Source organism: Metopolophium dirhodum, chromosome 1, assembly GCF_019925205.1.
Source record: "Metopolophium dirhodum isolate CAU chromosome 1, ASM1992520v1, whole genome shotgun sequence".
Lineage (NCBI taxonomy): Eukaryota > Metazoa > Arthropoda > Insecta > Hemiptera > Aphididae > Metopolophium > Metopolophium dirhodum.
Window position 1 is genome coordinate 145,162,596 of NC_083560.1, and position 22,108 is coordinate 145,184,703.

At 28.9% G+C, this 22,108-nt stretch overlaps 3 protein-coding genes and 1 pseudogene across 3 annotated transcripts; 1 reads left to right on the forward strand and 3 right to left on the reverse strand.

Moving 5' to 3' along the window:
• Positions 1-1,877: 1,877 nt before the first annotated feature.
• Positions 1,878-2,477, reverse strand: LOC132933133 (uncharacterized; annotated as a pseudogene).
• Positions 2,478-12,155: 9,678 nt separating this feature from the next.
• LOC132933785 (uncharacterized) lies at positions 12,156-12,704 on the reverse strand. Its single transcript, XM_061000060.1, has 2 exons — positions 12,518-12,704; positions 12,156-12,450 (listed from the first exon to the last, which is right to left on the reverse strand). The coding sequence occupies exons 1-2, from the start codon at positions 12,702-12,704 to the stop codon at positions 12,200-12,202; spliced, it is 438 nt and encodes a 145-aa protein (XP_060856043.1). The 3' UTR covers positions 12,156-12,199.
• Positions 12,705-18,620: 5,916 nt separating this feature from the next.
• On the forward strand, positions 18,621-19,311 carry LOC132937433 (uncharacterized). Its single transcript, XM_061004252.1, has 2 exons — positions 18,621-19,013; positions 19,124-19,311. Exons 1-2 carry the CDS (start codon positions 18,672-18,674, stop codon positions 19,190-19,192), a joined length of 411 nt encoding a protein of 136 aa, XP_060860235.1. The 5' UTR covers positions 18,621-18,671; the 3' UTR covers positions 19,193-19,311.
• Positions 19,312-20,406: 1,095 nt separating this feature from the next.
• LOC132933134 (zinc finger MYM-type protein 1-like) lies at positions 20,407-22,068 on the reverse strand. The gene has a single exon (XM_060999454.1). It carries the CDS (start codon positions 22,066-22,068, stop codon positions 20,407-20,409), a length of 1,662 nt encoding a protein of 553 aa, XP_060855437.1.
• Between the last annotated feature and the right edge of the window lie 40 nt (positions 22,069-22,108).

Below are 22,108 nucleotides of genomic sequence, written 5' to 3' on the forward strand. Positions count from 1 at the left end.
GTCTCATACCAATAGATCGATGTATGTCTTTGAAATTATATTCATATATTAAACTTTTTAAAATTTTAATCCATTTTTTAGAATTTGTAACTTCAAAATGTAATCTCATTTTACTGTTTAATGTTCTGTTAAATCTTTCAATAATTGACGATTTTTCTTCATTTTGGGTGTGATACATTTTAATTCCATATTCTTGCAAAACTTTTTTAAAATGTTTATTTTCAAATTCCAAACCTTTATCTGCGTGGAGTAATTTTGGTGCTTGATGATTTTGTGATATAGCTTGTTTTATTATTTTTTGAAATGTTTCTGAAACATTAATTCCATCTTTCTTTTTGAGTTCTAAAGCCCAAGAAAATTTTGAAAACGTATCTATAACAGTTATTATATAAGAATAACCCTCATTTTCATCAGAATAATTTCCCATTATAACTAAATCAGCAGCCCATAAATCATCAATACCTTTAGTAATTATTCTTCGTTTAGGAAATTTTTTTCTAACTGGTTTATGAAGTTCTTTAGCTAATATCATTTTATCTGGGTCATTTAATTTTTTATTGGAAATATTATGTCCAATTGTAGGATTTTTTATAAATTTACTTTTATTTGTGTTACATTTAAAACATATTGATGAAATTCTCCATCTACCATTAACTGTTTGAATTTTATTTGCATTAATATTTTTTGTTTGAATTTTACATTTAAGACAATATATAGTTTCGTTCATTTTTTATATTTATATTGAAAAAAATTTTTTAAATAGAAAATTTTTAAAAAAAATTATTGAAAATAAAAAAAAAAATTATATTTTCTAATATAAATAAGAAATGGAAATGGAAAACTTAAAAGATGCTTTAAATAAAATGAACAATGGATATACATTTGTAAAATTTAATGATTTGGAACAAGGAAAACCATACAAAGTAAATAAGTTCATAATGATTGATACAAAGTTTGGAAAAAGAATAAGTGTTGTATTAAACGATGAATATATGTTAAATTTACCAGAAAGATATACAAATGAATTTACAGAAAACAAAATAACACGGTATAATACATGTTCGGAAACAAAATTGAATCTTATTTATAATTGTGAAAAAATTTTAAAGAATGGGAAAACAAGACATGATTTTGATTTTAAATAAAAAAATAAATTTACTTTTATAAATGGTATTTATAAAAGTAAAAAAGGGTTGTATTTATTTAAACAAACCTATTCACAATAATGATAGTGATCATTTTTTAGGTCTCTATTCATTAGTTTTGAAAGGCAACAATTTTATTAATATTGAATCAGAGTGTTGTATAACAATTAAACAGAATATAATACATATAAAAACAGGTAGATATAGTATTGAACAATTGAACAAAGAAATAGAACCACTTATTATATCATTTTCTGATGAAACTAATAGAATTACAATCAAATCTCCTTGTTATTATAAATTAGATGAAAAATTAAAAAAATATTTAGGTTTTAATGGTAATATAGATTTTTCAATGACAAGTGAGAAAAAAATGTACTTTCCTATTGATGGTGAATATTACATAAATATTGAAAAAGAATGTGAATTTAGATTAGGTCGAAATGGTCAAATCCCACTAGGTACAATATTTATTGGTATTTATTCAATAGGTGAAATTGAAAATTTATTTAATTCATTCGGAACTAAATTTGTGGAAAATTTTCCTAAAATAAATCTTGAAATAAATAAAAATTTATTAAAAATAACTGCTTCAATTGGTCTGTGGTTTGATGAATATTTATCAAATTGTTTAGGCTTTAATTTTATAAAAAAATTAATCCCTATTAATAAAACATGGCCTAAAGGGAAAGAAATTGAATTAGGTGTTGTGTATACAGCACCAGATATTGCTTATACAGTAATAGGAATAAAAACTCCAGCAATTGGATCGTGACAATGCGTGATATGATGATTCATATTGCACACCAATCCATGTGCTTCTAATAAGTTTAACATCCTGCCGTTTTTATTAAGTTTTCCTATGTACCCTGAATATAAGGTTTCTCTTGTTTCTATATTAGTTAGTTTTAAATTAAATTCATTATTATTCCTATCACTGTACGCCGTTATATTTAAAAACGCTAATATACCCCTTAACCTTAATCTTTTTACAATTGTTAGATCTGTCGTTCCGTTCCAAAAAACTATTATTGGCTTCCTGCTATCGATGTGCAAATATTTCTGTAGGTATACCGTTGACAAAGTCACCTCCCCCTGATGGTTTATACTTTTGTATAATTGGTCCAACAATGGTGTGGTCAAGTTTGGTTTACTCCGGAATACCCTTTTGATTGTTTGCACAACTTTTCCCAAGTCACGGCGCCGGAACCTCCTTAACTTATCGTCTTGTGTAAGTACAAGAGGATTCCCCTCCAGTTTCATCGGTTTATATTTTTCTAAACTGTTGGAGATGGCGCCGGATACCAATCATATTTCGGTCCTATTGATCATAGTGAATTCGAAATCCATTATGAAAAAACGGATTTGAGAGCTAGAATATATATATAAAATATTAAATGTATGCATATTATTATTACTATAGTTACATATTACTACTATATTTAATTTTCCTGTGTTGTTGTTATTATGTTTTGCTCTTCGAATATATGGTCCGTGGATAATATACGTCGTGAGATTAGTTGCTCTAAAAGCATTCCGACTTCTACACAGATTGAACTATCCGCCCTAGGGTTAACAATTACTGCGTGTATAAATGCAGTTACCGGTACCATAGCTTGATTTAAAACACGTTGTGTAAACGGCATAGTCATTCTCCTATTAGCCTCTATGACATGTCGTTTGAAACATCCTACACAAATCATATCCCCCCAGACAAACTGATTGTGCTGCTCGTTTAATAATTCGTTTTTCAGCTCTCTGAAAAATTCTATTGCTTGTAGTGTCAATGGTAGTTCTGCCGACAATGGTATGTTTTCGTTCATGTTTGTCTCTGTTAAAATCTTTATATATTAAACTTTTACGTGTATTTATATTTCGTTTCTTCTTATACTCTGAAATAGTTAAAATTTCATTATTTATTACGATAGTTACGTTAATATTATTACTATTCTAATTTCTGTAAATATTACTTATGATATATTATTTTTACGTATTATTTTTTTTCTATTTGTACGTATTTATAATTTATATTATAATTTATTTAATATTATTATTATTTATTTATTTTTATTTGATTTATTCTTATTTATTTATTTATTTATTATTATTTTTTTTTATTTATTTTTTTTTTACAAGGATTTATTTATAAAAAGAAATCGGTGGTAATGATACGTCTATTAATTAATTGATTTAATACTGCACCTATAGTTAAACAAATTGATCTATTTGGACATGTAAGGTTACAAAATGGATGAAGATAAGTGGTCAAAGGAATCATCACTAAATCTAATTCTTCTTCTGATAATGGTACGGGCATTCTATTGTTTGCTTCTAGTACATGGTGTTCAAAACAGCTTACGTATACTATGTTTCTTCGTACTAATTGAATAAGCGCACTAGTTAATAATACTTCCTTTAATTCTTTAATAAAATCGATTGCATGTAATGTAAATGAATAATCTACAGATATTTGTGCATTTTCGCCCATGTTTATAATTTTAATTTAATGGTTAACGTATATTTTATTTTGACGTTCTCTTGTTTATTTTCTGAAACATAATTATATTATTTGATTGCATTACTATTATAATTATTATTAATATTAATTAATTAACTTATTATTTATTATTATATAAATTTTTTTTATTTATATATGTTTTCTATATATTATTCTTTTTTTTTTTTTTTATCTTGGTGACGGTGGTGGAGTGAATGGTGTCTCTTCAAACCCCCTTATGTAGTCACTTCTGTTTGATGGTCTATATTTAACTATCCTTCTGGGTATATCTATTACTTGTTCATCACTAATATATTTGCATTTAATTAATATATATATTGCTATTATGAGTACGAGAGATAGTGCTGCTAATACTATTGTTACATATAGTAAGTTACCGTGTATAAACTGGTGTTTTTGGCTTTGTTCTCTTAAAACTTCTTGGTCTATCATTTGTTGTATTTCATCCAAGGACTTGGATACGCCGTGTAGATCCGTTAATTGTATATTTGGATTGTCTCCCCATCTTTTATTTACTTCGAATCTATATATGTGTTCAGGTATCTTCTCTAAAATGCTTTTTATGTTAGTTGTAGGTATGAAATCCTTATAATTCGTGTTGGTAATCTCTTCTGTGGCGGTTAGTACTGCATCTTGTGTAAATACTTGACAATTATTGTTTACGATAGTTATTTCTCCAATTTTATTTGTATCTAGCGTAAATGGCTCGACTATATCTGTACAACTTACGGTCAGTGCTTCACTTCCCACATGTAACCAGGTGTTTTTGTTTCGCAATTTATGGTATATGTTTCTTTGTAGATTAAATTTTTCGATTGCACAGTTCCGTTGATTAGAAATAGTATCAGGTCCTTTGAATAATTGTAATTCGCATGGTTGGCGTTCGCTGTTTTCTTGAATTGGTTGTGGTGTTCTACATATTCTATATATTGTAGTCTCTGTACAGTCGTCCAATTGTTTTTCTGTATATGTAGTAAATCGTTTTCTATCTTTAGTTATTGCAATATTGTTATAAGTAACTGTTGGAAGATACCACCCTTCAGTATTATTTTGAACATGGATTATTGGTATAGGTATTAAATGGTATAATGTAAGTTCAATGTCAATAACTAACGGTATTTTTTTAATGAATACTAAATTATCGTTTTCATAGTAAATACTCATTTTAGTAATTTTTTGAAATTCATTTAATTCTGAAGCTTTTGTTCCCATAGGAATGCTATATTGTTTCTTAATTGTTAGTTCTATTGATTTTAAAGTTGATGCTAATTCTTGCGGTGTCATAAGACTTGGGTGTATTATTCCTTCTCTAGCGGCTGTTACTATTTGTCCTAACGTTTGAGTTTCGTAGGCGTATTGATTTGTGATTATTGTGTATACATTATGTACTTCTCCTGCCATTAATAAGTCTAAAACATCGTCAGTTCTAGTTTGTATTTGTAACATTCTTACGTATAATTGTTGTTCCTTAGTAGAAATGTTTCTATATAATTGTTCAGTTTGTTCTAACGTATTTCCTATATTTTTTACTATTGTTTTTACTACTGTTGTTTGAGCCTTCATTATGTGTAGTATATTAGCCCCCGATTCTTCTGTTTGCTTTATAGCTTCCCGTGTTTTTTTAGTGCATTTATCATCGCATACGCCAAATAACGTGTACATAGCGTTACCTATTATGTTTACTAACCCCCTTCTTTTCCGTTGCTTATTATCGAATTGATCCATACCACTTCCTAATGACAAATACATACGTTTTTTTTGTTTACTTATTTCGCTATATAAATCCGTTATTACTATCTGGTATTTCCCGCATAAATCGATATGTTTTTGATCGGTACATATTTTTGTGATATTTTTCATTTTTTCCCCCAATAAATCATATTTCGTATTGTACTCCTTTAGCGAAAAATATGTTACAAGTTCATATTCAGCCCCTATAATCCTAGTAGGTCCTAAATTTTCGTAATATAATCCCTTGCCATTTCCATAAGGCGTATATTTAAAGTGTTCTGATGTATTTATTTCGTCAGATTTAACTAGACAACCAATCATCATCACCAATCTAAAAGTATAAAATTATATTTATATTAAACTAACTACCTTATTTTATTATCTTATATGTATATATATTTTTTTTTTTTTTTAAAACCACCTATCATAATCTAGTATATCCCTTGGATCGTATAAAAGTTTCATATAATTTGTTAGTCGTTTACATAATGTATCTACTGACGTCACTGAATTTGGTGATAAATCATACATGATATTAGTAATAATTTCTATTATTTTAGTTATTTCGAGAGTTGTGAAAGGTTCTTCGACGTTATTATTTGCAGTGTTGATATGACCTATAAAACACCTCGGTGTGTTCTCCGGCCCTATAGTATATGTTTCGTGTAATTCTTGTTGGAGTGCGATTTCAAGTTCCAAAATGAATTCCCTTTGTCTGTCCCTAAAATTAAAATTTATCTATAATTTATATTTTTTTTTTTTTGCTTAAAGAATTTAAAAGAAATGTTTAGTCCTACATTGCTTGTATTACGCTTCCTATTTAGTTTTATTCTTAAGATCAAATTAATAATTTACACGTTAATTAAATATAAATAACTATATATATATATATATATATATATTTTAATCGGATTGTGCATCATTATAATATTTTTTAACATTGTTTCTATGAACAGTGATGCTACGCCGCCCACGCTGTATAACTACATTTTCATTTCCCACTATTGCTATGACTTCGTATGGCCCTAACCATAATGGATCGAGTTTTGTTCTATGATTATTATCCTTTAAGAGTACTAAATCCTTAACATGTATTTCTTGTGGATTTTCGTTCCTATCGTATCTTTCCTTACTTTTTATTTTGTTTTTAACTAATTGTTCTCTAGCTATCTTATGTGACACTTGCATGTTTTCCTTTAAATCAAATAACTAATCGTCGTAATTGTATCGTGGTTCTGGCTCGGTTTTTAATTTAATCAGTACCTCCAATGTGCGTCCATAAACTAGTGCGTATGACTGGAAGTTAGTAGATGAATGTACTGTCGAATTATATACAAAAAATGCTTAAGGTAATAAATGATCCCAATTATTTAAATTCTTGTCTACATAATGTCGTAAGTACTCAGCTAAGGTCCTATGAGCACGTTCAACAGGATTGCCCTGTGGCCTATAAGGACTAGTGTTAACTTTTTCTATCTTTAATAACTTGCAAACTTCAGCAAACGTTTTACTAAGGAAATTGGTGCCCTGATCAGTTAATATCGTTCCCGGTATGCCATGTACACAAACGAAGTGTATAACAAAGGCTTCCGCGACCGTGTTCGCTTTTTGGTCAGGAATTGGAACTCCCAAAGTGTAACGCGTTAGATCATCTTCCATAGTTAAAATATAAATATTATTAGATAATGTTGTCGGAAAAGGCCCTACTATATCCATAAATATCTTTTCAAATGGTTTTGAACTTGTAGACGTAATAGCCATTGGTTGTTTGATATGCCGATTTGATACCTTATTCACCTGACACGATGTACAATTTTTATATATTTCTTAACGTCCCCCTTCATATTTCTCCATATAAACTGTTTTTGAATACGTTTAATAGTTTTGTTAACGCCTAAATGACCCCCGAGTTTTGAATCATGAAACTGTTTTAAAATAATCGCTTTTTCTTCCTCAGTATATTCTATACCTGCACATATAATGATTTCTATACCTGTTTTACGAAATATGTATCGTATCATTGACCTTATTTTTTCCCATTCTAAATCGTCATGTTCGCCTAATTTAGTCATAGCTAGTTTTTTTAATTCGTTTTCTTCACAAAGTAGTTTCAAATTTACTAATAATATATACATGTTTTCGTAAGTTGTTTTCTGCCGATCTCTATTTTTTGTTACTAGGAATATTATGAATCTATTTTCCTGTTTGTAATAAGGCGTGTCCCCTATTACTTTACTGAGCGGTAACATCGCACCGTTTCCAAATTGTTTTTTTAATTAGTAATTTGTTCCTGTCCTAAAGTTATACTGCCTTGCAATTTCTGACACTATATTATATTCTTTTGGTGATTCTAGTAGTGTAACTATAGTTTCTTTCACGTTATTATTCGTAACAAGTTGTGTTTCTATTTTTTCGAGAAATTGTTCATATGTTTCATTTTTTATTTCCTGAATTGAATACATTCGCGTAAGTGCGTCTACATTAGAATTAAGTACTCCGGCTTTATAGCGTATTTCATATTCGTACTCTTCTAACTGTATTCTCCATCGAGCTAGTTTTGATAGTGGATTTTTTAAATTAAAGAGCCATGTTAGTGGACGATGATCACTAAGTATTATAAACTTCCTACCATATAGGTATGGTCTAAATTGCTTAACTCCAAAAATTATTGCAAGACATTCTAATTCGATTGATGAATAATTGCTTTCACTTTTATTTAATGTGCGTGATGCATAACAAATTGGCAAATCTTTACCTATTTCCCCTTGAGATAATATGGCTCCGAGCGCCTTGTTGCTCGCGTCCGTAGTTAATAAGAAGGTCTTTGTAAAATCAGGATATTTAAGAACTGGTTCGGAGCATAACGCTGTTTTCAAGGTATCGAATGATTTTTGACACTCGTTACTCCATACGAATTTAGTGTCCTTTTTTAAAAGATTAGTTAATGGTTTTGCTATTGCGCTATACGAATTTATGAACTTCCTGTAATAACCGCTTAATCCTAAAAACGACTTTATGTTTTTTACTGTTGTTGGTTCTGGGAATTCTACTACTGCTTTTAATTTACGCTCATCTGGTTTTATCCCGTCTTTCGTAATGACATGACCTAAGTATATACATTCTCTTTTTAAGAAATTACACTTGTCTGGTTGTAATTTTAAATTGTTAGTTTTTAATCGCTCTAAAACGTCTATTAGCTTTTCGTTATGATCATACAAATTTTTCCCGTATACGATCATGTCATCTAAATATACTAAGCATTTAATTCCTATTAAACCTGCTAAGGCTGAATTCATAATTCTTTGGAAAGTTCCGGGACTCGTCTTCATTCCCTGAATCATTCGTTTAAAATGCCAGTGACCTTGGTTAGTCGAAAAGGCTGTTAACTCCCGTGAGCCTTTGTCCATCATCACTTGATAAAACCCCGAAGAAAGGTCGAGACTACTGAATAACTGGCTGTTTCCTAGCTGATCTAGTATTTCTGTAATATTTGGCAAAGGATGAAATTCATTTATGGTCACCTCATTAAGTGCCCTAAAATCTATTACTACTCTGAATTTTTGTTTGCCTGAATTATCCATTTTCTTTTGTACTAACAGCAAAGGCGAATTCCAGGGACTCCTAGAATTCTCAATAATTCCATTTTCTTCCATTTTTTTAATTTGCGAGTTTATTTCGTCTTGTTGTGCGTGAGGTAATCTATAAGGTCTACGATATATGGGTGGTTGGTCCTGTTTTAATTTAATAGAGTGTGTACCCGCGGTTGTAAAAGTTAAAATATCCCCTTCCATATGAAATATGTCATTGTATCGTTCACATATCTCATAAATAGATTGTTTTTCAGTTTCGTCCATGTGTTCAGTTATTATCATTTGTTTTAGTTTTGCTATACGTTCGTTGTGATTGTTTTTTGTTTCTACTGAATATATTTCGTACTCAGTATCGTAAAGTATTTTGTTTAAATCAGTTTTGGTTAGAGTCTTTATTTTTTCTGATATGTTCAACTATTGCCCTACCGTTGCTAACGATGGATACTGTATTACTACAAAACACATCCTTTACTAATTGTTGTTTGTGTATTAGAATATTGTTGTTTTCAACTAATGGGTCAGCTATCAAAATTCCTATAATAGTTTCGGTTCGTGGTTTTAATTTGATAGAACTGGTTTCCTCTACGATTTAATTAGTCATTGTTGGTGAATGGGAGGTCGTTTGGATAATCAACTTGTTGTTTGCTACATCTACTATTACATTATTAGCTGAGAGAAACTCGTTTCCTAGAATACCGTCCTTGGGAATTGGAAATCGTGTTCCTACTATATGAAATTCTGCACTGATATTTTTTTTGTTTAATTCTATCGGTATTGTTAATTTCCCTATGGTTTGAATGAGGTCCTCGTTTATCCCACGTAAATTTATTCTTTGAGTTTCGTCTACTTCTAAATCTTCGCGCAAGCAATTTATTTTGAGTATGTTTACCTGACTACCTGTGTCTATCATTAAGTGTAATTTTTTTGTTTTAGCAGCGGACGAGTTAAATGTTATATGGTTATTTTCTATAGTTGTAACGATGTGGTAGCATCGTGCATTGGTTGTTCTGCGATAATCTGGTTTATCGAACGAGTACCGCGCCCTTCGTTCGATACGTTGGCGTTTCCCGAGTTATTGTCGTGTCTACTTTCATCGTTTCGTTTTTTGTAACATGCATTAATATTATGCCCGTTTCGATTGCAATATGTACATTAGGGTGGTCCTTATATATAGGTGATGAAAAAAAAAATTAAAGACTTCTTTTCAAGCACCCCCAAATTTTGTTCATTGCTATAAGAAAATAATTTGGGTTAAATTTGGTGATGATAACTCACTCCCTTCACGTGCCGCAAAAGGGTTGAAAAATGACTAACGAGGGTAGTTTTCCTGTTTTTTGAATTTAAACCAAAAACTATAAGATCCACAAAAAAACACATAGAACCTTAATTGTAGAACATTAAATTACCTATAAAAAATATCTTTATAAAATTTCTTGTCAATCCTTTATTTTTCGAGAATTTGTTAAATAACCAAATTTTATATATATATCGAAAATTTGATTTTTTTATGGTTATTCTAATATATTTGGCGTATGGTTCAATTTACGACGAAGTCTTTTGTATAAAAAATGTTTAAAATATAATTTTCTAAAAATAAAGTCATCATCTATAGTCCGCGACATGAAAAGTGGCCCCTGTGTACCGCGACCCGTTATCTGTAATTTTTACCTAAATACATTAGTATAAAATATATAATATTATATAAATCTAATAATTATAGCGATTATTTATAAAACGATACTGAATATACGTATAGGTATATAATAATTACTAATTATATAATTCAAAGCTAAATAAAAAAACTTTAAAAATTAAGTAATATAGCATTTATAACATAAAAACAAACTTTTAGTTGCTAGTGTAGCTACGGTCACACGATAATAGAAAAATCGATAGTTTCTATGTGTTGCCGCCGCAACATAACAACAATATTATTTTTATATAGTTAATTATCACTGGTCATTGAAGACAGCTGGTCTCACACACACATACCACCTTATTTGTATTGTTTTATTTTCGTATTGAATGTGTTTTGTGAGTTATATAATATGTAGATTAAACGTTATCGCACGCAGCCACGCCGTCTATGCAAATATTATTTAGCACTGCCGCCGTGAATCTGTCCGGTTTTGTACGTCTTACCGAGAACACCGACGTGTGTCAACTATTTTTTATTATATACGTATTAATTCTATTATTTTATTCTTTATTATTGTGAGCCATAAGGGCAATACTCATTTATTATTTTTTATTGTATGTGCGTTGATCGTCGAGTATATGTCGCCGTATCGGCACAACCATACCCTTTATTATTGTGAGCCATTAGGGTAATCATTACACTATTATTTTTGTCTTTTACGTGTATTGTACCCCTACTATAGCACAGGACCAGCTAGCTAGTCTGCGCTCCACAAACTGTGAGTTTTATCATTATTTTTATTATTATTTATTTATTATACACATTTAACTGTTGGGCCAAAAGGGCTATAGATATTTTTTATTATTACTAATTTGATGGCCAGAAGGGCCGCATATTATTTTATACGAGCTTCAGCTCAAATAGCTGCGTCAATATATTATTATTATTTCGGTTGGCCATAAGGGCTGGTCATTTATTATTATTATTATATAATTTTTATACATTTGTGTTACGGTGAGTTTTAATATATAATTTGTACTGCTATTATTTCAATTTGCGTATTATACAGCAACTTAATTACCAGAAACCGTGTTACCATTTTATTATTATTTGTTTTATTGTACACACACCCACATACATACACATATTAATACACAAATACACATAATACACAACAAGCACTACATAGCCGACAGTATTTGCTAGGCGATCCCGACCACTACTGTTCGAGCTATTACAACACTACACACCAGCTAGTCCTCCATTCTATATTTTTTAGACCTAGGTGTTAGTGGCGTAAAAAAACGGAGTTTGGTGTCCGGACTCGTATATTATTATTATATACTCCGGCCCGTACACTATGTTAGTTAATAGTAGATAGGGTGACAGCAACTATCGTAGAGTTCGTACGGCAACATTACGTCGTCGCGAAAGCAACCGTGCCTTCGATAATTCAGCGCTGCTGTAAGCATGACAGATGTAATAAGAAAATATGATAATAAACGACATCTATCATAAGCAGCGTAGTTATGCGCTGAATTAAAAAAATGAGAAATTTAAAGTTGCTAACTCAGCGTTACAGCAGCGCAGAATTATCGAAGGCGCGGTAACTATCGTGTTTATAATATAAAGTCATACAAAACACAGATGGTGGGCTCTTCATCCCTGTACTTCTCGAATTTTTTACGATTTCAGGCGAACTACTATTACGACTGACTCTTTTATTTGCTGCTCTAAATTGACGAGTGTAACGTTCATCTTCTGCAGTAGATAAATCAGATTTAAATTCAGCCGTAGATAATTTACTTTTTGCTTCTTCATATGAAGCTAAAATTTAAAAATAATTATTTATTTGAAATGTATTAAATGATGTACAATTATGAATTATTATTACCAAATTTACGACCAAGTTGTCGTGCAGGAAACCAATTAAAATCAAATTTATTGGGATAAGTTCTTCGAGTAACAAATTTTTTTACATTTGACAATTTATTAGGCCAGGCACTTTCATTGTTTTTATACCAGGTACTTGGTACTACTTCCACAGAATCTTCTTTATAGAAATGTGCGATTATATACATGATGATGATGATGATAATAATACCTTATTACAATATATGGTATTAATATTTGTAATTTGTATTATTACTAAAATTATATTATAATCTGCAAATAATTATAACAAAAAATTGAATAATTTGACAAATTTTGACCATATTATTAGGTATAAAAATTAAATCATAATACTAAATTACCTATTAACTATTTAACTAACTATATTTACATTTGTATTAGGTATACATCATTGTATATATATAATAAATATATATATATGTATAATTATTTTTTATGTAGTTTTATTATTATTATATTATAATAAAGTTTTATAGATTTCAGAATGTAAGATAGGTAGTGCCACATATCTATCTTTAAAAGGCAGTACCATAATTTTTTTACTTATTTTATTAACATTCCATAGCTGAAAGTTAGTTGATATATTATCAACCAAATAAATATCTAAAATAGTTGAATCCATAGGTTTTATATATGCCGGTGACTTGTTAATGAAATGTTTTCCTAGTATAAATGTTCCTTTTTCGCCATTTACACATGTTTCCATAATATTAAAGCATTTCACAATATGTTTACAGTTTGTTAAAATAAATTGATCTCGTTTGCAATTAATATTAATTTTAAAATTATTAAAAATTAAACATGAATATTGATATCCAGTAATACTTGTAAAATTTGGCAGCGGACCATTTTTATGAATTTTTTTTAAGGAATAACTTTTACAAGTTTTTAGTGCACTAGATGAGTGATGAATTTTGGTAAATTTTTGTTCGCTATAACGGTTAATTAACTGTTGCAACGGTTTTTCATGCTTCCTCAACATTGTCTTAATTTCTTTCATATAGTTCTCGAATGGGTAGCAGCTACATTTATCCAATGGTCCATAACGCTCATAATCAGATGTTATGTGTAATAAACTATGAACATTGTGTGATACATTGTGAGTTCCATAAATATTTTGAAATGTTTCCACAAAGTATTCCAAAAGTGTTTGCGCATAGGAGGATAAATTTTGATGATCCGGACTCAAAAGAATGACCATGGCGACATTTAAACACATAAAATTACTATAACAATCATCAGTTATAATATCTTTGAGTACAAATGGTCCAATATAAATTAGAAATAATCGAAATTCTGTAGATTTCCATCGAAGAATATCTTGAACTTCCCTAGGTTTTCTACAAAACTCTAAAGTAACAAATGGTCTCAATTTTAGTAATAATTCAGTTAACTCAGATATCTTTTTCCCAGAAAGTCTAACATTTGAAGGCCCTTTGAGAACCCAAAAAGACAATAGCTTACGCATTACTCCTAAATTTGTGAGGTGCATATAATCTAAAACAAAAGATTTTGTAATATCAAAATTAGGTAACTTGGTAATTATTGAAGGCATTGGTGAATTATGATATTCTTCATTTCTGCAATTTCGATAGTCATCATCAGTTCTTGGTGCAGAATATATATTTGAATATGGGAAACAAACACGATTATTTACATACTCCCCTTCAATAATGCATCGTGAACATGAATTAAAACCAGAGTGATATTTTGTCTTCAATACAAAACAGCGAGCAGGGACATCACAACAAATTACTTTAATAGAAACAAATATTTTTGAGTTGTTAATAATAATTCCATTATCAGATAATTCACGAGCTTCCACAACAAAATCATACATAAAATCATCACTGTCTTTAGTTTTTGAATTTCCATGATAAATACTTACAGGAAAAACTGTTTGTTTTAAGTTGTCTGTGTTCATAATAAATGCCAAAATAGGCCATAGTTGGCTATTACTAGACTTAGATAATGGCAATCCATCGATGCTTATTGCAATTTGAATAACTGAATCATTTACTGAACTGTCTTGTAAACACTGAACTATACCGTTAGCCAAACCGAAGTGATGATATATTCCAGGGTCGACATTACGAATATATTTTGCATGGGGTGTAGCTAATAAAGATCGGCTGTCTTTAGGTAATTTAGAAAAACATTTATGTTTTTTTAAAATTGATAACAGTTGATTCATACTATTAAATGTTATTTTACAACTAACTGCCCAGTCTGCGAGCATTTCATTAATTTTAGGCTCGGTTTCTACAGAAATGAATTGATCATCTTCATCACTGCAGTCCATATCTTGAAATGTGTCATTTAATTCAGTGTTGTTAACAAAAGTAGGCGATTTAGTATCAAAAATAATATCAGTGGTGTCACAAGCAGCATTTATGGTATTAGCAGCAAGATCATCTTCACAATTCAATGAAATTGAATCATTTTGAAGAATATAATTTATTTGTGATTCTTGTGGGTTATAATCAATGTTATCTAATTCAGCTTTAATTCTTCTTAATTTTGTTCTATTGCTTTTAATCATTTTAATATATTTTATTTTATGCTATAAAAATAATTATAAAATTATATAATACTTATACAGTTAGGTTTATATTTTGCAAGTATAATTTAAATTGGCAAATTTATTAATTAGTATAAATAATAATATTTAAGTTAAAGGTACTACAATATATAAAACTGATTTTATTGTAATGAAAAATGAAAAATACATATATATGCCTGTATATATTATTATAGATCATAAAAATAATTGTATAAGCTTGCACACACTATTTTTAAGTATAATTAAAAAATATCAGTTAATATCATTATATCTTTACTTATTATAATACCTTATTTGGCCAAAGACATATTTTAGATATCAAATTCTTTATAGTAAGATAATTACAATTTAAATTTTAAGCTACAGAAATGTAATATATAGCTAGGTTATTATAGTTAAACAGAATATATTCATGTATTTCAATAAAACATTTTTTTTAACTTGGCACAGGCCTATTTGAATTTTGAACAAATATTTTCTAATCAAAATTTATTAAAATGAGGCAAAACTAATATAGACAATTATTGAATAAATTAAACAAAGAGAAAAACATCAGTACCTAATAAAAAATATCAAAGACCACTTTCCAAAATAGTAGCAACAATAATTACAAAATAACTAGGTAGGTACCTATATATGTACCTACATATATGTTGCCTTAATCATATTATAAATTATATTGTATATACCATATTATATTCTTTTTTAATAGGTAATAATGTAATATATTATAATAAGATCTATATTGATTATGTTTATTATTTACGGTTCATTGCATATTATTGAATTCTCTTTCAATATTTATTAAGTTGTATATGATATAATTGATTTGGCTTAAATTAATATTAAAAGTCCTTTTTATGAATAAGTCGTTAAAACATCGTACAAAATAATAATGTAATATAATTAGGTATCAAGATAGATGTACTACACCCAAATAATGTATACCTATTATAGGGTGGTCCTTATATATAGGTGATGAAAAAAAAAATTAAAGACTTCTTTTCAAGCACCCCCAAATTTTGTTCATTGCTATAAGAAAATAATTTGGGTTAAATTTGGTGATGATAACTCACTCCCTTCACGTGCCGCAAAAGGGTTGAAAAATGACTAACGAGGGTAGTTTTCCTGTTTTTTGAATTTAAACCAAAAACTATAAGATCCACAAAAAAACACATAGAACCTTAATTGTAGAACATTAAATTACCTATAAAAAATATCTTTATAAAATTTCTTGTCAATCCTTTATTTTTCGAGAATTTGTTAAATAACCAAATTTTATATATATTTCGAAAATTTGATTTTTTTATGGTTATTCTAATATATTTGGCGTATGGTTCAATTTACGACGAAGTCTTTTGTATAAAAAATTTTTAAAATATAATTTTCTAAAAATAAAGTCATAAGTAAAATATTATTTTATTGATAAGAAAAAGATTACTTTATAATAAAGTTTGATGAATCAAACAAATTTTATTATACCTAAATATTTATTATATAATAATTTCTTAAAACTATTTTTAAGTTTGAGATAAGACAGCACATAATATGTTCTTTCGGTTATACACATTATCGTTGTTGAGTATTAGATTAGATTATTTATTGTGGTTGATTGTCGTATAATTGAAACCATCATGTCACATTCACTGTTCAGTGTTCATTCGTCTTTCTGTTCGTATCTTTAGTATCATGCCTCGTCAAAAAATATTTATTGTTGGTGTTATGAAAAACCAAATACTCGGTAGTAAATTACCATCTAAAAAAGACGTTTTAAGTGTTTTATTTTTTAATATGCGGATGGTAAAATTAACGCTACAAGATAGTATTTCATTGGTTATTGATGAATGTTTAATTTTTTGGAAAAAAGCCCGAATACCAACTCGAGATCGATGTCATTGCTTAAAACAATTGAAAAAACTCTATGAAGAATTACGAAACCTCGAAAAAAGTAAAAATCGGAATAGTGAGTTATGTAGGCAGAGAGAGCATAGTTTCGAAGAAAATTTAAATGATTTATTTGATATTGCGCATGCATTTGCTATGGATATGATAAAAATAAATGAAGATAAAGAATTTTTAAACTTTCAACGACAAAAAGGCCGCCCTGGGTGTATGCTTGGTACGGATGTAAAATTAGCCGGAATTGAAAAACGAAAACATAATCGTGTAAAAAAAAACATCGAAGTACAAGAAAAGCCGTGTTTGTCAAAATCTGAAGAAGGTATGTTAAATTATATTTATTTAATAATTTATTTAATATAATTAAGAATATACTTATTGTTTTATTTTTGATTTCAGTTGAATTGAATTCTACATTTAGTTCGGAAGAAGTAGAATCTATTGATTCTGTTACAGAGACCGAAAGTTCTAGTTCTCCAATCCCGTGTACAATGCAAATGAAAAGGGCACGATTAGAAATATTGACACCTCGACTTTCTGCTGTACTTGATAAATGTAAGATCAGCGATAGAGATGCTGTTCATTTATTAACAGCCTGCGTGGAAGCAACTTCTCCAAATCCATTAGATTTTGTCATAAATCGAACTTCAATTCGGCTATCTCGTCAACGTTTTCGTGAGTTAAATGCTTTTAGAATAAAACAAAATTGTTTTGATTTAAATTTAAAATTTATAACTATACACTGGGATTCAAAAATTCTTCTCGATATAACTGGTAAAACAAAAGTCGATAGACTTCCTATTATTGCAACAGCTCCAAATACTGAACAACTTCTTGGTGTTCCCGAACTTTCTGCTGGAACCGGTTATGAAGTTTCATCTGCTGTGTACGATACTCTTGAAGATTGGTTACAAGCATTTGTATTTGATACAACGGCATCTAATACTGGACGTTTAAATGGTGCTTGTGTTCTTTTAGAACATAAACTTGGACGTAATATTTTATACTTGGCTTGTAGACATCATGTTTTTGAAATTATTCTCCAAAGTGTATTCGTTGGATCTAAGTTTGCTCCATCTTCAGGCCCTGATATCCCATTATTTAAAAGATTTAAAAATCAATGGAAAACAATTGATTTAACACAGTTTTCAATTTGGTCGATGGATGTTAAGACCAGTAATGTTCTCAATGACGTAAGGCAACAAATATTAATATTTGCTCATGAAAAACTTAGAGACGATTTTCCTCGGGATGATTATAAAGAATTCCTTGAATTAATAGTCATATTTTTAGGAGACGTTCCTCCAGGTGGTATCAAATTTCGGCAGCCAGGACCCTATCATTTGGCCAGATGGATGGCAAAAGGAATATATTGCCTAAAAATTATATTATTTCAGAAGCAATTTAAATTAAGTGTAGGAGAAAAAAAAGCCTTACAAACCATTTGCTGTTTTATTGTAAAATGCTATGCGGAATCGTGGTTCACTGCTCCAGATGCAGTGCAAGCACCACTTAATGATATAATATTTATAAAAAAACTTAATTCTTATAAAAAGGACGATAAAATTATTGCAGAAATAGCTTTAAATAAATTTTTAAACCATTTATGGTATCTTAATGAAGAGTGCGCAGTTTATTTGATGACAGAATTAATGTAAAACAAAAACGTAATATGGTTCAAAAAATATTGGAAGAAGACAAAGAAGAAGAAAAAGAAGTACAAAAGAAATTTTACCTTAAATCAGAAGAAGTTTCTAATTTTGTAAATAATGAGCTCCCAACATCATTACTCTCGGCTAAATCGATGATGATGTTTAAGAGATTTGGTTTATCTACTAACTTCTTAAAAATAGATCCATCTGAATGGAACACACAAAATGACTACATCCAAGGTCAACAAATAATTAGGTCACTTAAGGTTGTAAATGGTACAGCTGAACGTGGAGTGAAACTGATGGAAGAATTTAATGAAAAAATTACAAAAGATGAAGACCAAAAACAATTTTTATTGAAAGTTAGTAGTTTATATAAGTAATAAGTATTAGTAGGAAGTATTACTATAGTCATAACAAATTGTGCCTAAATATATGATTAATATTTTAATTATATTTTATATAATTTCAGACTGTGCAAGATTATCGTCGTAAATACCCAGGACATAGCAGAGAAAAGTTGAAAACGCCATATACCTAATAATTCAATAATTAATTTAATCTCCAAATACTCACCTTAATAATATTTAACTATTATACAATAAATATTTAAGTATAAAATAATTTGTTTGACTTATCAAACTTTATTATAAAGTAATCTTTTTCTTATGAATAAAATAATTATGTTGTATTTGGTTCTTCGTAGTGGTAGAAGAGTTGTTTAATAAAATATTTCACGAATCCTACTGTAAAAACAAAGTTAATGGTCTAATACAAACTTTACTTATAACATTATTTCAGAAAATTATATTTTGAACATTTTTTATATAAAAGACTTCGTTGTAAATTGAACCATACGTCAAATATATTAGAATAACTATAAAAAAATCAAATTTTCGAAATATATATAAAATTTGGTTATTTAACAAATTCTCGAAAAATAAAGGATTGACAAGAAATTTTATGAAGATATTTTTTATAGGTAATTTAATGTTCTACAATTAAGGTTCTATGTGTTTTTTTGTGGATTTTATAGTTTTTGGTTTAAATTCAAAAAACAGGAAAACTACTCTCGTTAGTCATTTTTCAACCCTTTTGCGGCACGTGAAGGGAGTGAGGTATCATCACCAAATTTAACCTAAATTATTTTCTTATAGTAATGAACAAAATTTGGGGGTGCTCAATAAAAAGTTTGAAAGTTTAAAATTAAGGACCACCCTAACCTATTATACACGTGTACTGTATAGCAGGGCCGTCGTTACGATTTGCGAGGTCTTAGGCAATATCTAAATTGTGAAATGCGAGGCCCCATAATTTATTGTAGAATAAAACCATTAAGATTTCCCATCAATAATAGTAATAATACTATGAAAATCATAAGCGTGGATAGCGTTTAAGATTTAGGGAACATATAGCCCTCTTACAGTCTGACTTACCTACGTCTATATGACCAAAAATTTGTAATAATTATACCTAATATATCTGTACAATTAAATACTACAGGTAGTTACGTAAAGTTGATTAGGTATGGTAAGTCAGTCAGTTAATCAGGACATCTTATTTTATGTATCTATAGGTAATAGGTTTAAAAGAAAAAAACAAATTTATTTAACAAAAAATGTAATTAAAGTGGTAAACTTCAAATAAAACATTATAACGTACAATTTATTTAAAAAAAAAAAAATACATTTTATTGCTTATGCTTATACTATATAATAATTATACATTTTTTTGATCATGATTCTTGATCCAAAATTAAAACATTTTTTTTCTTGATTTTTTAGCTGCAAAAGCATCAATTATTGAGTCAAAATTGAGTTCTGAAGCCATTTCATTTTCTATGGATAGCATTGCTAATCCAGATAATTTGTTTTGAGTCATTGTATTCCTCAAATATGTTTTTATAAGCTTTAGTTTTGAGAATGATCTCTCAGCACTAGCAGAAGTAACTGGAATTGTCAAAATGATTCGAAGAGCAATTGAAATATTAGGAAAACAACTACGAGTTTTTTTTGTCACTTCCAATGCTTGTAAAGCTGTCATGTTTTCTTCAACTAAATTTCGAAATAAGATTAATTCTGTATATAAATCTACAGCTTCAATATCTTTTGAGTCACCAGAAGACAAAATATTTTGTAAATCTTTACAATGTTTCATTAAATCTTCATCATTTGTTTCTTTTAACTTCTTTATATTAAATAAAAAACCGAAGTTCTCTTCATACCACCTAAATTGTATAAATCTTTCTTCCATTGAAACAATAGCCTGGTCTAGAATAACAATAAAATATTCTTGTTTAAATATTTCTTCACCATTATTCCTATGTAAATCATTATTCCTCTCATAATCAAACATTTTTTTAGCTTTTTTATATCTTTTTTGAGCAAATACTGGTTCAACATCTAAATCTTTTGCTAATTCATTAGCTGTGATTTTCGCATTTTCAAATCCATGACAATTTGTTCTGTATTTTTTAAAAAAATCTAATAAGCTATTCAACATACTCGTCAATATTTGCAAATTTGTATTTATAGATTGTAATGATTTGCTTACCATATTTACTTGCACCAAAATATCATACCATATAACTAGACTTAAAATAAATTCATAGTCACCAATTCCATGACTAACCAAAGAATTGGCTTCGCTCTTAGTTTTAGGGTCATTTGTAACTTCTAGAACCTCTTCTAATGCTTTTATAACTCCAGGTATTTGATACCGAATAGCTTTAATGCTTTCTACTCTGCATTCCCATCGGGTTTCAGACAAGGGTTTTAATGTGAGTTCTTGACAATGTTTTTTTAAAATACTCCAACGTTTTGTTGAAGAAGAAAACAAACAATATATTCTCTGTACTATTCCAAAAAAACTAATTGCCTTTGTGGAACTTTTGGAAATATCTCCTAGTAATAGATTTAAGTTGTGTGATGCACATGGAGTAAAAAATGCTCTAGAGTTAAGTTGTTTGATTCTGGACTGTACACCTTGATATTGTCCCTTCATATTTGATCCGTTGTCATATCCTTGTCCACGGCAGTCCAGAAGGTCAATATTATATTCTTGTAATTTTGAAACAAGTAAGTTTGCTAAATGTAAACCAGTAGTTGATTCAACGCTTATGAAATCTAAAAAATATTCTTCGATTTTTGGTGCTGAAGTTTCGCTTTCTAATTCTAAATTAACTATTCGAATAATCAATGAAAGTTGTTCTTGGTGACTTACATCCGGGGTGCAATCCATCATGATTGAGAAATATTTTGCACCTTTTATTATTTTAACTATATTTTCACGTACTTTACTCGACATTTGTTCTATCAATTCATTTTGAATTTCTGGTCCAAGGTAATGATCATGAGTTTCTTGATTATTTATTCTTCGAATGTGTTCTGCCATGACATCGTCGAATGATGCCATCATTTCGATAAGCCCGAGGAATTTTCCATTATTTTTTGTACAA

Excerpts from the sequence above, each read along its gene's own strand:
- LOC132933785 (XM_061000060.1), bottom strand. The coding sequence starts at position 12,704 with ATGTATATAATCGCACATTTCTATAAAGAAGATTCTGTGGAAGTAGTA. Across the intron at positions 12,451-12,517 it reads ACAACTTGGTCGTAAATTTG|CTTCATATGAAGAAGCAAAA; the intron begins GTAATAATAATT and ends TTTAAATTTTAG.
- LOC132933134 (XM_060999454.1), bottom strand. The coding sequence starts at position 22,068 with ATGATGGCATCATTCGACGATGTCATGGCAGAACACATTCGAAGAATA.
- LOC132937433 (XM_061004252.1), top strand. The coding sequence starts at position 18,672 with ATGGTTCAAAAAATATTGGAAGAAGACAAAGAAGAAGAAAAAGAAGTA. Across the intron at positions 19,014-19,123 it reads AAAAACAATTTTTATTGAAA|ACTGTGCAAGATTATCGTCG; the intron begins GTTAGTAGTTTA and ends ATATAATTTCAG.